Below are 12,372 nucleotides of genomic sequence, written 5' to 3'. Positions count from 1 at the left end.
GTAGTATTTTGGGGAGTAAATTTTATTGTAGGATTTTGGCAATTGCCACTGAACATGGTGTACCTCCTGAACATTTCCCCAAATCTCTTTGTTTAGATCCTTAACTCTAAAATCAACCCATCCCACTTAAGATCTTTTCTATGTGAAATTACAATGTTTCATATTGAGGCAAAATGGGCAACTCCCTGCCCACTCATTAGCCTCCTTAGTTTTTCCTAGGATGATCATTCCCTGCATTAAGTCTGAAAGGACAAACTCACAGATGAAATGTTAGTTTGAAAGGAGTATCTTCAAGATCTAATAAATAAAGGGATGACCACTGAGCAGCAATGTTTATAGACCACAAATCACTTTCTTTTGCATTTCACCACGCAACATCTTCTAAAACAAGCTTGTAAATCTCCTCTTTTATAGATGAAGAAATTGAGGCTTCTAGGAATCAAGTGACATGCCCCAAATTGCACAGCACTTTAGAGAAGCACTCAGGATTTCAACTCTGGGTCTTAAAACTTTCAACACCACCTTCTAACTCTCTAATGCCTCCCTGATGCCTCAAGACACTTTTAAAAGAAGGAGTCCATCTTACTGGAACTAATCAGAGGGAGGACTGACAGCAAAAACAGCACATACAGAGCCTGTTGTTCCCTCACCTAAGTGAGTGCTGGGAAGCTCAGGCTGAGGGCTGACACTTGTACAGTTTATTGCTCCACAGCTTCACTCCTGAAATGTTAGGACGATCTTGTTTGAACTACCAGCCAACTGAGAAATTAAAAACAGACAGTGATTACGCTGTTTTGTTACTTGGTGCCTTTTTAAATTAACGGAGCCTTTCAAGAGCTGCTTTAGATTAGACGTGGCTAAGTGGAAAAAGGGGAAAGAGCCACTCAGCTGCATGAATGGTAAAGCTCAAGCTGAATTATAGAAAAGGAATTCACAAGAACACTTTCTACAATAACGTTTTAATTACCAAGTGAAGGAAAGTCCCTCCACTCTGTTCCAATCAGAGGACACGTTGATGTGTCGCAGCAGAGCTGGGAAGCAAGCGGGCTGATAGGAAGTCCTTTTATTTTAAGGCAGGCTTGAAGGCTAAAACTTTGTAGTGCCAAAAACCTCCACTTCTTTTTTTTTTTTTTTTTAAATAATAAGGACTCGGCCTCTCCTCTCAAATGTCTGAGCTGGGAGGAGGGGTGACGGTAGGAACCGGAGGCTGAGTCCGTTCTTATTAATATTAAAGAGCCAAGTCTGTACCCTTGAGGCAAGTGGGGAGATAGAAAGGAGAGGAGCTGCTGACATTGACAATGAATCCAAACAGGAGTTGCACTAGCGGTGTCCACCACGTTGCCTCTGCTCCCGCCTGGCCTTCTGGGAGCTGTAGTTTTCGCGGGAAGGGTTCCCCCAGCGAGCCGGGAATGCCCCGCCCGGGCCGAACTACAGATCCCAGGCAGCGTTCGGCCGCCGGCCCCTCCCGCCGGGTGCGAGTGTAAACTCCCCGCGCCCGGCGGGCGGCGCGCGGGCCAGCGGGCTGAGCTGGGCAGTGCGCGGGGGCGCACGCTTGCAGGACCCAGGCCCCGCAACCTTCTCTCCGCTCGCGGGCTCGGTTCTCACTTTCGAGCAGTGGAAGGAAGGGAAGCGGGAGCCATGCAGTCGGAATCGGGGATCGTGCCGGATTTCGAAGTCGGGGAGGAGTTTCACGAAGAGCCCAAAACCTATTACGAACTCAAAAGTCAACCTCTGAAGAGCAGGTGAGTGGTGACAGCTGGAAGAAGGCGCGGCGGGAGGCTGGGGGGCCCCGCGCCTCCCACCTTGGGGCGAGAAGAGCCAGTCTCCCGAGCTCTGGGACAAGGACCTCGTGCCCTTGCCCGGGGGCAGAGGGCGAACTGTCCCCCGCAGTTGGGGTCTGCGCCCGCCAGGCCGGTGCGCCTCTGGGGCCTCCGCCCAAGCGCACTTCGGGGGCTCCGCGGGTAGTCCCGGGTGGCCTGCTCAGGCGTGGGGACCCTTGGGTGGATACCAGCTGCTGAGACCGGGTGGGGGCTGGGGAGCGACCCGGCGTGGAGGTGGGGGAGGAGGAGCGCGGGGCCGGGTCGATGGCCGGCTGCGAGGGGGGAAAAGAGTTTCTAGCGAGTCCTTTTTCTGAAGATCCCCGCGGGCCGCCTCGGAAAGGGAGCGCTTGGGATAGATCGAGGCGCGACGTTGGAGGGAAGCAATTAGCTCGTTTGTTGTCGCCTCTTAGGAATCTGGTCCCTCTGGGAAAACCCGCCCTGGCTGCCTGCAGGTGAGGTTTCCCTGAGCTCTGCCTCTCACCTTCCAGACCGCTGCCGGGGAATGCGGGAGGGGCCGGGGGCCGAGGGTGGGCGTGGCTCCGCGTCCAGGTTAAACTCAGTGGGCAGTAGAGTCCCATTCAAATCCAAGCCTTCCCTGGAGGTGAAAAGCTTTGGGACTGGAGGATGTTGGGAGTGTTCCCTCCATGGCAGCGATTTCATTAGCTAGGGACGTAAAAAACTTTTTAGGAGGGGAGTGAAGACACCGCCTGTCTGGCGCCCTACCACCTCAGGTGTCCACTTCCTATTCTACCTCCATTACCACTTGTCTGTCGGAATGGGTTGGGTATCTTCCTTTCTCGGTCCTCTGGCCACTCCGGACATTTCCAGTGTTTACTAAGAGGGAGATGGTCATTTGAAGCGGTGAGAGTGGAGAGGGTTCATTTCCACCCCTCTCAGTGAGATACGGCTATTTAACTGGAAGGCTCAGAAATGCTCCAAGCACCCACCTCAAGCCTCTGCCTGCCCCTCACTGTGAGGAGGGCCTGGGTTAATGGCCTGTCGGGCAGAGGGGGAGCGGGTCCAGAAATCGGGGTGAATGGAGAAGGGGATTCAGGGGAGAGGGGGTGTAATTTTTGCTTCTGGGGTGAGGCGGTTGGTACTGGGCTCTAGTAGAAAGTGCAGCTCTGTCCTTTAGGGCTGTGTCCTTTGGGGCTGTGCCCAAACTCTGAGTCCAAGTTGAGGAAGAAAATCTGAACAGCGCACTGACTCACTGACCCGGTTGCTGAAGTAGCCTCTTTGCAGATGCTAAGGGAGATTGAAAGAAAACCTCCTCTGCAGTTAGACGAATAAAACCCAGCTTTAGTTGGTGGTTTCTCTCCATAATGGCTGTTTTGTGTGTGAGCATAGATTGTGTGTGTTGGGGGTTGGGGGTTTTGAGTAATATTGTGCAAAGGGCATTGTTCAGTTATGCTCACTGGGACTTTATCTGCACTCAGCTGAAGGGACCAGTGTTTTACTTAGCAATCTCTGCTTTTGCTTCTATAAGCAAATGCTTACACGGCCAGAATGAGGGAGTGAGGGAGTTTGTGTGTGTGTGTGTGTGTGTGTGTGTGTGTGTGTGTGTGTGTGTGTGTGTGTGTGTAGTCCTGAAAGAAATGAATTCACTGTATTGTTGGGGACATTTTTGATGGTAGCTGATACATAACATTAAATGAGTTTTGAAAATGAGGAAAATAACCATCTGGAATAACCCACATGAGTGCCATGAAACTCGTGTTGAAGGATTTGGGCCTGTTCTTTTTCAGAGTCGGCAAAAACTTACTTGCAAGGGTGAACATCCTCTGTAGCTAGCTGGCACATGTAAAGAAAAGTGTGGTACATGGGAAGAAATGGCTTCACATACGCTGAAGCTAGAAACAGGTCTGGGACAAAATCAGGATGAAGAGGAAGGCTAAACTAAAAAGGTTGCTGGAAAACTGGAGCAGACACATGCTCTTTGAAATAAAGCAGTTAAATAAAATCTGGGAGTTAATGGATTGGGTTGACAGAATCTCTCAATACTGTTTTCCATAGTTGTCTAATGTATTGTCATCGACATGTGTCTTTAAAAGGGCCACACATTGTTCAGGACCCCTTTTGGCTTTTTGTCTTAAGTCTTTGATGGGGTACCTCTCTTCTTATAAGTCTTGGTTGGAAAAAGTTGAAATTGGAAGGGTAAGATGCTGTAGCTATTTCGTCTATCAATTGTATTTTCAGGATTTTCTCTTGGGGTTGAAAATATGTCCAGAGTCTGCCCACTTCTCACCAGCTCCTCTGCCAATGCTTTGGCTCAGGTCATCATCGCCCTTGCCTGGGTCACTGCAGTTGTCTCTTAACTGGTCTCCTGTCTTCTACCCTTCCTCGCTTGGTGGGTTTTCAGCACGCAGCCACAATGTTCTTGTTAAAGCTGGTTCTCAATCTGGGGGTGATTTTGCCTCCCAGGGGTCATATGGCAATGTCTGGAGAGATTTTTGGTTGTCACAACAGAAGGGACTTGCTACTGGCTTCTAATAAGTAGAGGCCAGAGATGCTGTTACATACCCTACGTGCACAGGACAGCGCCTACAGTGAAGAGTTACTTGGCCCCAAATTGTCACCACCGAGGTTGAGAAACCCTGTGTTAAAACCTGTCACATCATGTCATCCTCTACTCAAAAACCTCCAGTGGCTCCTAGTTTCAGTAAAGCTCGAGATCCTTAAAATGGCGCACTGCAGCCAAGGTCCCTGTCAGCTCCGAGTTTATCTCTTGCTGCCCCTCTCCTGGCTCCCCCTGCTCCAGCCAGCTGGTCTCCTGGCTGTTCTGAAACACTCCAGGTCCCCCCACCCCCCACCTCAGAGCCTCCGAGGTTGCGTGTGCTGGTCCCTCTGCCCGGACAGGCACAGTGCTCACTCCCCACCAGCTTCAAGTCCTCCTTTAAGAGCCCTTCCTGTCAAGCCCACCTTGTCCAGGCTATTTATAATTGCTACTCTCCAAACTCTCATCTTCCTTGCCCTGCTCTATTTTTCCCATAGTACTTATGTTATGACCATTCTATAATTTTCTAATATGTTTAGTACATGTTTCTCCACACTAGACTGCAAGCTCCAAAGGTGCAGGGATTTCTGTCTCTTCTTTGTTGACTGTTGGGCCCTAGAACAGAGTTTCTCAGCCTTGGTGCTATTGACGTTTTGAACTGGGTAATTCTTGGTTGTGGGGCTGTCCTGAGCATGACGGGATGTTCAGCAGCATCTCTGGCCTCTGCCTGCTAGAGGTCAGTTGCATCCCTGCCCCAGTTGTGACATCCCCAAATGTCTGCAGAGATTGCCAAACGTCCATGGGGTCAGAATCACCCGTTTCAGAACCACTGCCCTAGAACAATGCCTGGCACAATAATGACTTGTTGTTTGAATATGTGTTGCTTTCTCCCTTAGTACATCATTCAGGATGTGTTTGTTTTTGCCTTCATTATTGCATTCCTCTTAAAACAGGCAACCACCAGGGTCTCTCCAAAGAGGAATTTGTATGTTCTTCATTTGGAGTAAGCTGAGATCTGAAGCATTTTGTGAGGAAGGACGGTTTCATTCCTAGCCCTCCTGGGCTGACTTCTTATGGCCTTAAAAATGTGAGGCTACAGGACTGAGATGACCTGAACCCCATTTTGTTCCTATTGACTAGCAAAGCTGTGACGCAGGAAGACACATGCTACGAGACAAGGTTCTAACGAAGAATTATTTGCAGTTTGGTTCCTCCAGCACGGTTTTTGAATTCTTTGTGTATGATGGAAATGGTAGGTGACTGAGAAAAGTGCTGAATTTCAAGGGTGAACCCAGAATTCACATGTTGGCACAGTCATGTCTGGGAAACAAATGTGGAACTGTTGAATGCACTCCTAATAGTGAAGGAACTCTCTGTCGGTCTTTGGGATCAAAGTAAACATTTTAAAATAAAGTAGCTTCTTTCAGGTTCATGGTCCTTTTGTTTGATATACTCAGTTCTGTGGGCTTTGTCATTGCTAAGGTCCTTTTCCTGGACAGACTTAGAATTGCCTTAATCTAATTTCAGTTTCTTCTCAAATTTTTAGTGATACTTTAGACAACTGTTATTTAACTTACTGCAAATGAGAAATGGCAATTCAAGTGAGTTTTTGGTTTATAATGGCGGGACAGGATGTAGTGATAATTCTCCAATGCTGATTCATAAAGAGGTGTGTGACGTTTTCGCGGGATTTGGTGAAATGAGAAAGACAAAAAGACTATTGTGTTACAGTCACATGCACATATTTCAGTATAAGGCCTCTGCATTTTACAGATTTATTCTGAGATTTTGCCACTTGTCTTTCTACTAAAAATGCCCTTTCCTTTATGAAATGATAACCCATTCTTGGCAAAACAAAACTGTCAACCTTTTATTGGTTTCTGAAAGTTTTTTTGGTTTTTCTTGTCTGTCCGATCTAGGGATCCCCTAGCATGGAGATGGAAGAGCATTGTCTGGCATCGCTGTCAGTTCCTAACTAGCTGAGTAATCTTGGCTGGGCTGGATGACTCCTAACTACAATTTCCTCACCTGGCAAATGGGGGCCTGCCTCCTAGGGTTTTAATAACATTACCTGTGACATTGACTGTGGAAAAGTATTAGCACGGTGCCTGGTACACAGTAAGTGCTCAGTACATTTTGGCACATGTTGATTTGTTATTTTCTTTATTACTTAGCAGTGAGTCCTGATATCCTGGAAAGTGTTTGCATTTGTTGACTTTGGCTTTCTTCTCTGAGGCTAGTGTTGTGATGTAATAAAATACTCCAGTTTTAGTAAATTTTTTTTTGCTTTCCTCCTGATGAGGTATTCAGACAATTTTTTTTGCACTTTATATTTTTGTTCCAATTCATAACGATATCTTTATGCTGGTTAAAAAAAGCTGCTGTGGCATCAGTGCATAGGTAAAAATTCGTATTCAACAGATATCTATTGAATTCTAGTATGTTCAAATGAATACCAATATCGATACCTAACATTTATTGAGCATGTACCAGCCCCTGTTCTAAGTGTTTTTGCATGTGTTAATTTAATCTTGCAAAACCTGCATGAGGTAATAATTATAAAGATAGTATGATGTTAATTATAATGCTAGAAAGAACATTATAATTATAATGTAGAAAGAAATGCTACATGCCAGGAACAATTCTGAATATTTCCTTGTATTAACTCAGTTAATCGTCAGTTCCACCTTGGGTGTCTGTATTTTTCACATTTTCATTTTACAGAGAGGGAAACTGAGGCATTGCAAGGTGGTTTGCCTGATTTCATCAGAGGCACGCTGGCTCTCACCCAGCCCTCATCCAGATTCTGTACCATGTGTAACAGGCACTGTGAGTGCCTGGGAAACATGCACCATTCTGTGCCTTCTTCAGAGCTCACCTCAGTGCGGCGAGCGAAAGAGAACACATGCAGCGAGCTAAAAATACGAGACAGTGTGGTCACCATGGGGAGTGGGCATCAGCAGTGGGAACTTACAGAGGAAGGGAAATTGGGGAGCAGTTTGTGAATGAAGAGGGTGTTTGAGTTTGGCCTTGAAGGTCAAGCAATACTCAAACGTATTTCTCTACAGCATTAAATAGTGTTAGATGCCTTGGAGGGCATACTCTTAGAATAGATTTTTAGGGTGTTTGGTTACCTTTTAAATTTCCAGTCAGACCCCAGCTCTTCCTGGTGAGGGCAGAGGGTGGATGCACATGCACAGGTTCCCAGGGAGCTCCCTTGAGGGCTGTGCCCGGGCCCTGCCACCTCACCACCATGTATGTCTTTGTCCAAGACACTTAGCCTCTTGGACTCTCAATGTCTTTACCTGTAAAATAGGGTTGTGGAAGATTGAAAATAGGTAAAATGTGTAAAAGTGCTTTGCAGAGTGCCTAGCACATGTTAGTAAGTAATAACAATTCCTTTCTTTCTATTTTTTTCCTCTGCATAACAATATCTGAACAGTATCTGAAGCAAAATAGGCAAGACTGAAGTGCCTTTACCTGGCAGATGTTCAGATCTTATTATGCAGATTAGTTGTGTGGTATGATTAGATGGAAAACTTGATTAAAGTGTGATTCTAAGTATTGGTTTTGTGCGTTATTGGAGATTTCCTTTTCCCGAGTACTGCTATTTATAGAATTTATTTAAGTGTATGTATGTGTGTGTGTTTTTAATTCCCTTTGAGCTCTGCAATGCAGTTTGCACAGGCTGATGTTTATATCTGCTCCAGTTGTGCAAGAAGTGGAAAATATCCTTTTTTTAGAACAGGTCACATGTGCTTACTGTCAGGAATAGGACCTCAGTGTAGAAAAATGTATCTTGGGACAAATCAAAGTTACTAAATTTCTCCCTCCAACTGCTTTGTTTCAGAACTGGCAGTATTAGGATAAATAATAGGAAAAAAATTCCTTGGTAAAATAATATTTTTTTAATCATTTTTCAAGGACAGTAAGCAAGAGTTTCATTTGTTTTTGTGTGCGTGTGTTTTAAGTATAAAATATACTTTGCTATTAGTTTTGTCTCATCAAAGTAAATTATAAAAATATGTCTGACTCAAGTCCAAGTACGTATTATTTGGAGAAAATAATCAAGAAGACGGGTCAAAGATATTAAATGCAGCCACTGCAGGCTTTTGATATTGTGAAGACAAGTTTGCAGTTTATGAGAAGGTTTTTGTGAGTGTGGTGAACGCTGAGTGCTCCAGGGCAAGGAGTCACACGGAGCTATGAAGGGCGTCTTTATGGAGACAGATGCTGGCTGAGGAGACCTGCAGCAGGTCTGGGGTTTCTGTTGAAAATCCCACACCCGCCTTCTGTGCCTGGGGATCTGGGGAGGAGGACCAGCCTCCTCATTTCTCTAGTCTAGATGGTTCTTAGACATGGCTTTCTTATTTCTTCGCTACATCTCTCCCTTCTGCGGCCTTTCATGAACGCCATGAAGAATAAAGTCCATCTTTGGAGCATGCACACGAGATGCAGAATGATGAGGCTCTTCTTTTTAATGGCCCGAATTTCTGGGGGTTTCTCAAGCTCTGGGCACTGAGCTGAGTGTATTACAGATGGTAGCTCATTGGCTTTTCTCCACCTGAACTGGATGTTGAACCGCGGCAGGCTGAAAGGGATGCAGCTTTGGGGAGTGCTGAGATCATGGTGAGAGAAAGACCACAGGGAAGTGCACGGTGCCTCAAAATCATGAATACCCTCTTGCTCTCCCAGGGCACTTCTAAAACATCATTCAGTAAGTTTAACCAGAGGCAGTATAACTTTGGGGTCAGAAGGACCTGGATTTATTTGTTTTTCTTTTTTCCCTTCCCCTCCTCCTTTCTCTCCTTTCTTACAACAGTTATTTATTAAGTGCCTAGAGTATGTCAGGCTCTGTGCTGCCCACAGGGAATCAAATGTAGAACCAGACAGGCACAGCTCCTGCTAGCATGCTGCTTCCATCTTGGATGTGGGGGCGTACTTCATAATTGACCAGATAGATGAACAAGATAATTTTTGGTGCTATGAAAATTAAATAGAAGGTGATTGATAGAGTGTGACTGCGAAAGAAGGGAGCTTTATTAGATTGGGTCATTAGGAATGATTTCAAGGAGGAAGTAATTTTGAGGCAAGACCTGAATGTCTGAAATACATGTGCAAATCTTGGCACTACCACTCACTGGCTGTGTGACTTTAGACAAATCACCTCACCTCTCTACACCTTGGTTCCCTCTTCTGTAAAATGGGGCAGTAGCTGCCTTGCAAGGCTGCTGCGAAGGTAAAAGGTAATGTGTGGAAAGCAGCCACCCTTACAGGTGCTCAGGAAGACACAGGACTGTTTAAGGCAATACTATTTTTGATCCGTGATTGGGAAGGGCCAACTCTGGTTATACTTGGATTTTTGTCTGCTTGGGGTGAGGAGGGCCAGCATCCCTAGCCCCTGCGTTGTTCAAGGGTCCACTGTGTATGAATAGTGGAGAAAGAAATGCAGACATTAATCTTCCAGGTTTATAACTTGGTCTACATTGTTTTCCTAATGTTGAGTGAGTCAGAGATTTATGCTCATCTGGATTAAAAGTGGAGATGGGTTTTGTTATTTTTATTACCCTTTCTTTCCTCTAGGATCATCTCACTTCAGTTGTCGCCTTGCTGTTCTCATAGTTGTTGCATTGAGATCATTCATGTCTGACCGTGCTTCCTTTATGTTTAGCCCTGGAATGGTTTTCGGTTGGAGTTTGATTACTTGTTCATATAAAGGAGAGGTTCAGGCAACCCAGGATTAAAAAGTAAAGCCTTAGATTGATTTAACAAAATGTACACGCACGCCACAGAGAGCTCATGTAGAACTCCTGACTCGCAGTCCTGTGTTTCAGCCCCTGCATCACGCTTCCTGTGTCCACTGATGTGAAAATGTCAGTGTTGGTGCAGAAATGAAAAAGAAGAAGCCTCCCCTCCCACACACTCCTTCAAGCTTTCGTGAGTGTTGACATCCACAGGCAATGGTGTGGTTTTCATTCAACCTTTTACAAATAAATCTTCAAAGCATTCGAATTTCAGTAGCCGGGGTCTTTAATTCAAGTACCCATGGAGTGGTAACTTTCAAAAAGAAAAATCCTGGGTCGTGTGGGAGCAAATACTTGAAATTCAAGTGTAGTGAGTTACAGGTCTAGGGAGGGCACTGGTAGACTCCTGTTCTTTTATAAGAAAAGTGTGGGTTATTGAGCAATTTTGGAGGAAGGCTAATGTGGTCTTTGCCCTCCCACGCACCCCTTCCCCAAAGTGGGATAACTTGCTGAATCATTCATACACATTCTGCTGTCCCCATGTGCTCGAGGGCAGATGGGAAAAGTGGTCCTCCCTGCTGATGGGAGCATGTACAGCTTGTATTTGTACAACAGGTTTTCCTCCTCGGAAGCTTAACCTGCTTCCATGGGAAGAAGATTTGAGACAGAGAAGCTTCATTTAGCCTGATGGCAGAGGTTACATATGGAATGATGAAATGACAGACAGACAGGAATGAGATCTTTACTATAATATGCTCCTAAATACTACGTGATTCTAAAAAGCATGTTTTTCAAAATATATACTTTATTTTTATAACTGGAAATTTGCAACTTGGTGAAAGGAAAAGCACATAGAAATCCTAAAGGTGATTTTTGTGTTTAGCTTGGAAGCCAGTGCAGTCCTCATGAAGTCTACTGAGGGGACCTCAGTGAGCGGTGGCCACGCTATTCCCTTTGTAGTTATCTGTCCCAAACAGTTGGAGATAGTATTCTAAAACCGAGTCTATGAACAGATACAAAGATACGGTAACAACCCCTTCTCCATCAAAAGGACTGGGTGTATTTTTGTGTCACTTTTTAGCATTTGAAGTTTTTTAGCAAAAGATGGAAAGGTAGCTTTGTTCAGTTGTATTATTGAGCCTGCATAACAGCACCATCTAAATTTAGAACATTGGCACCTCAGCCAGTTGAACCCTTTGCAGTGAAATTATAATGTGTTTGGCAGAGAATGAATATGAATAAACATTAACATAGTATGGGCCAGTTAGGGTCATTTACTTTTAAGGGAAGAGGATGGCACCAACTATGCATCTTGAAAAAATTCTATTTATTTTTAAAGGAAGAGTTTACAGTAGCTTATGTAAAATAGCCCCTGCAAATATAAGCAACTGGCGTGATTCCTGGTTACATTCCAAATAAAAGTTTGTCCATTTCCTGCAAGGAAGTGTGTCTGGAGAGTGACTTGTGAGACATTGGCCACTGGCGTGTGGTGTGTTGGCATTCGCTGTGTAGACTCTTTGGAACCACACCTTGCATTATTTCAGCACGGTCATTTGTCCACTGGCCTTGGAAGATAAACATTAATCATGCTTTAACTAGGTAAATGCTAGATGTGCAAATGCTAAATGGTAGGATCTTAGAGTGCAATTCTGATCATACGATTACATATGGAAGCTTTAAATCTTTGTGGATGCAGAAATGAATGAGAGGGTTTGATGGCGATTGCTTGGTCATAGCATCACAGTCACTAAAATGTATGAACTCATGCGGGGGGCTGAATGGCAAGGACAATTAATGGGGTTTTCCTTTTGGAGTCAATTACACTGCATGTCACTGTGCTAGCCTGGTAGACCCCTCTTTCTCACTCTTGGGCTCATATACCTGATATCTTCCTACTCAGCTCTCACTGGCAGCAGCCAACTTCTCTTTCCTTACATATTTCCGCTAGTGGACATTTGTATTTTGCCTGCACATAGTCTGTGTTCCAAATTCTTGTAACAACCCCTTCTCTCATGGTCATCCCATGTGCTTCAGTTTCATGACTTCAGGAGTAGAGAATTTGACCCAGGCCTGGCCACGTTGCTTTATTCCAGGGATTAGTTTCAGGGAGGTGCATGTTGACTAATGAAAACGAATCTCAGGATTTTGCTTAGGTGCTAACAGAAAGAGATTTCTCCTTTATTTCCATTGATCTTGAACTTGGAAACTTGAGAATAAGCTGCCACTATACTTTGGAGACAGGGAATACTAAGTCCCTACATTAGGTTGATGTTAGTTTCTCTAAGTGGCATGCAGTAGTCGTATTTGTATTAAA

The 12,372-nt window shown here is 45.0% G+C and overlaps 1 protein-coding gene across 10 annotated transcripts in view; it reads left to right on the top strand.

Moving 5' to 3' along the window:
- The first annotated feature begins 1,471 nt into the window (after nucleotides 1-1,471).
- The window catches only part of MITF (melanocyte inducing transcription factor), a 275,417-nt gene continuing 264,516 nt past the window's right edge, over nucleotides 1,472-12,372 (top strand). For 8 of the 10 annotated variants that reach the window (XM_019651338.1, XM_019651329.1, XM_019651337.1 and 5 more), the window contains exon 1: nucleotides 1,472-1,742. In XM_019651338.1, coding sequence (XP_019506883.1) covers nucleotides 1,639-1,742 — 104 coding nt within the window. In that variant the 5' untranslated portion in view covers nucleotides 1,472-1,638. Of the gene's footprint in view, nucleotides 1,743-2,161; nucleotides 2,273-12,372 lie in introns of those variants that run through there. The other 2 variants (XM_019651336.1, XM_019651345.1) reach the window with 2 other exon arrangements.

Source organism: Hipposideros armiger, unplaced genomic scaffold, assembly GCF_001890085.2.
Source record: "Hipposideros armiger isolate ML-2016 unplaced genomic scaffold, ASM189008v1 scaffold_158, whole genome shotgun sequence".
NCBI lineage: Eukaryota > Metazoa > Chordata > Mammalia > Chiroptera > Hipposideridae > Hipposideros > Hipposideros armiger.
This window is presented reverse-complemented; position numbering and strand designations above follow the sequence as displayed.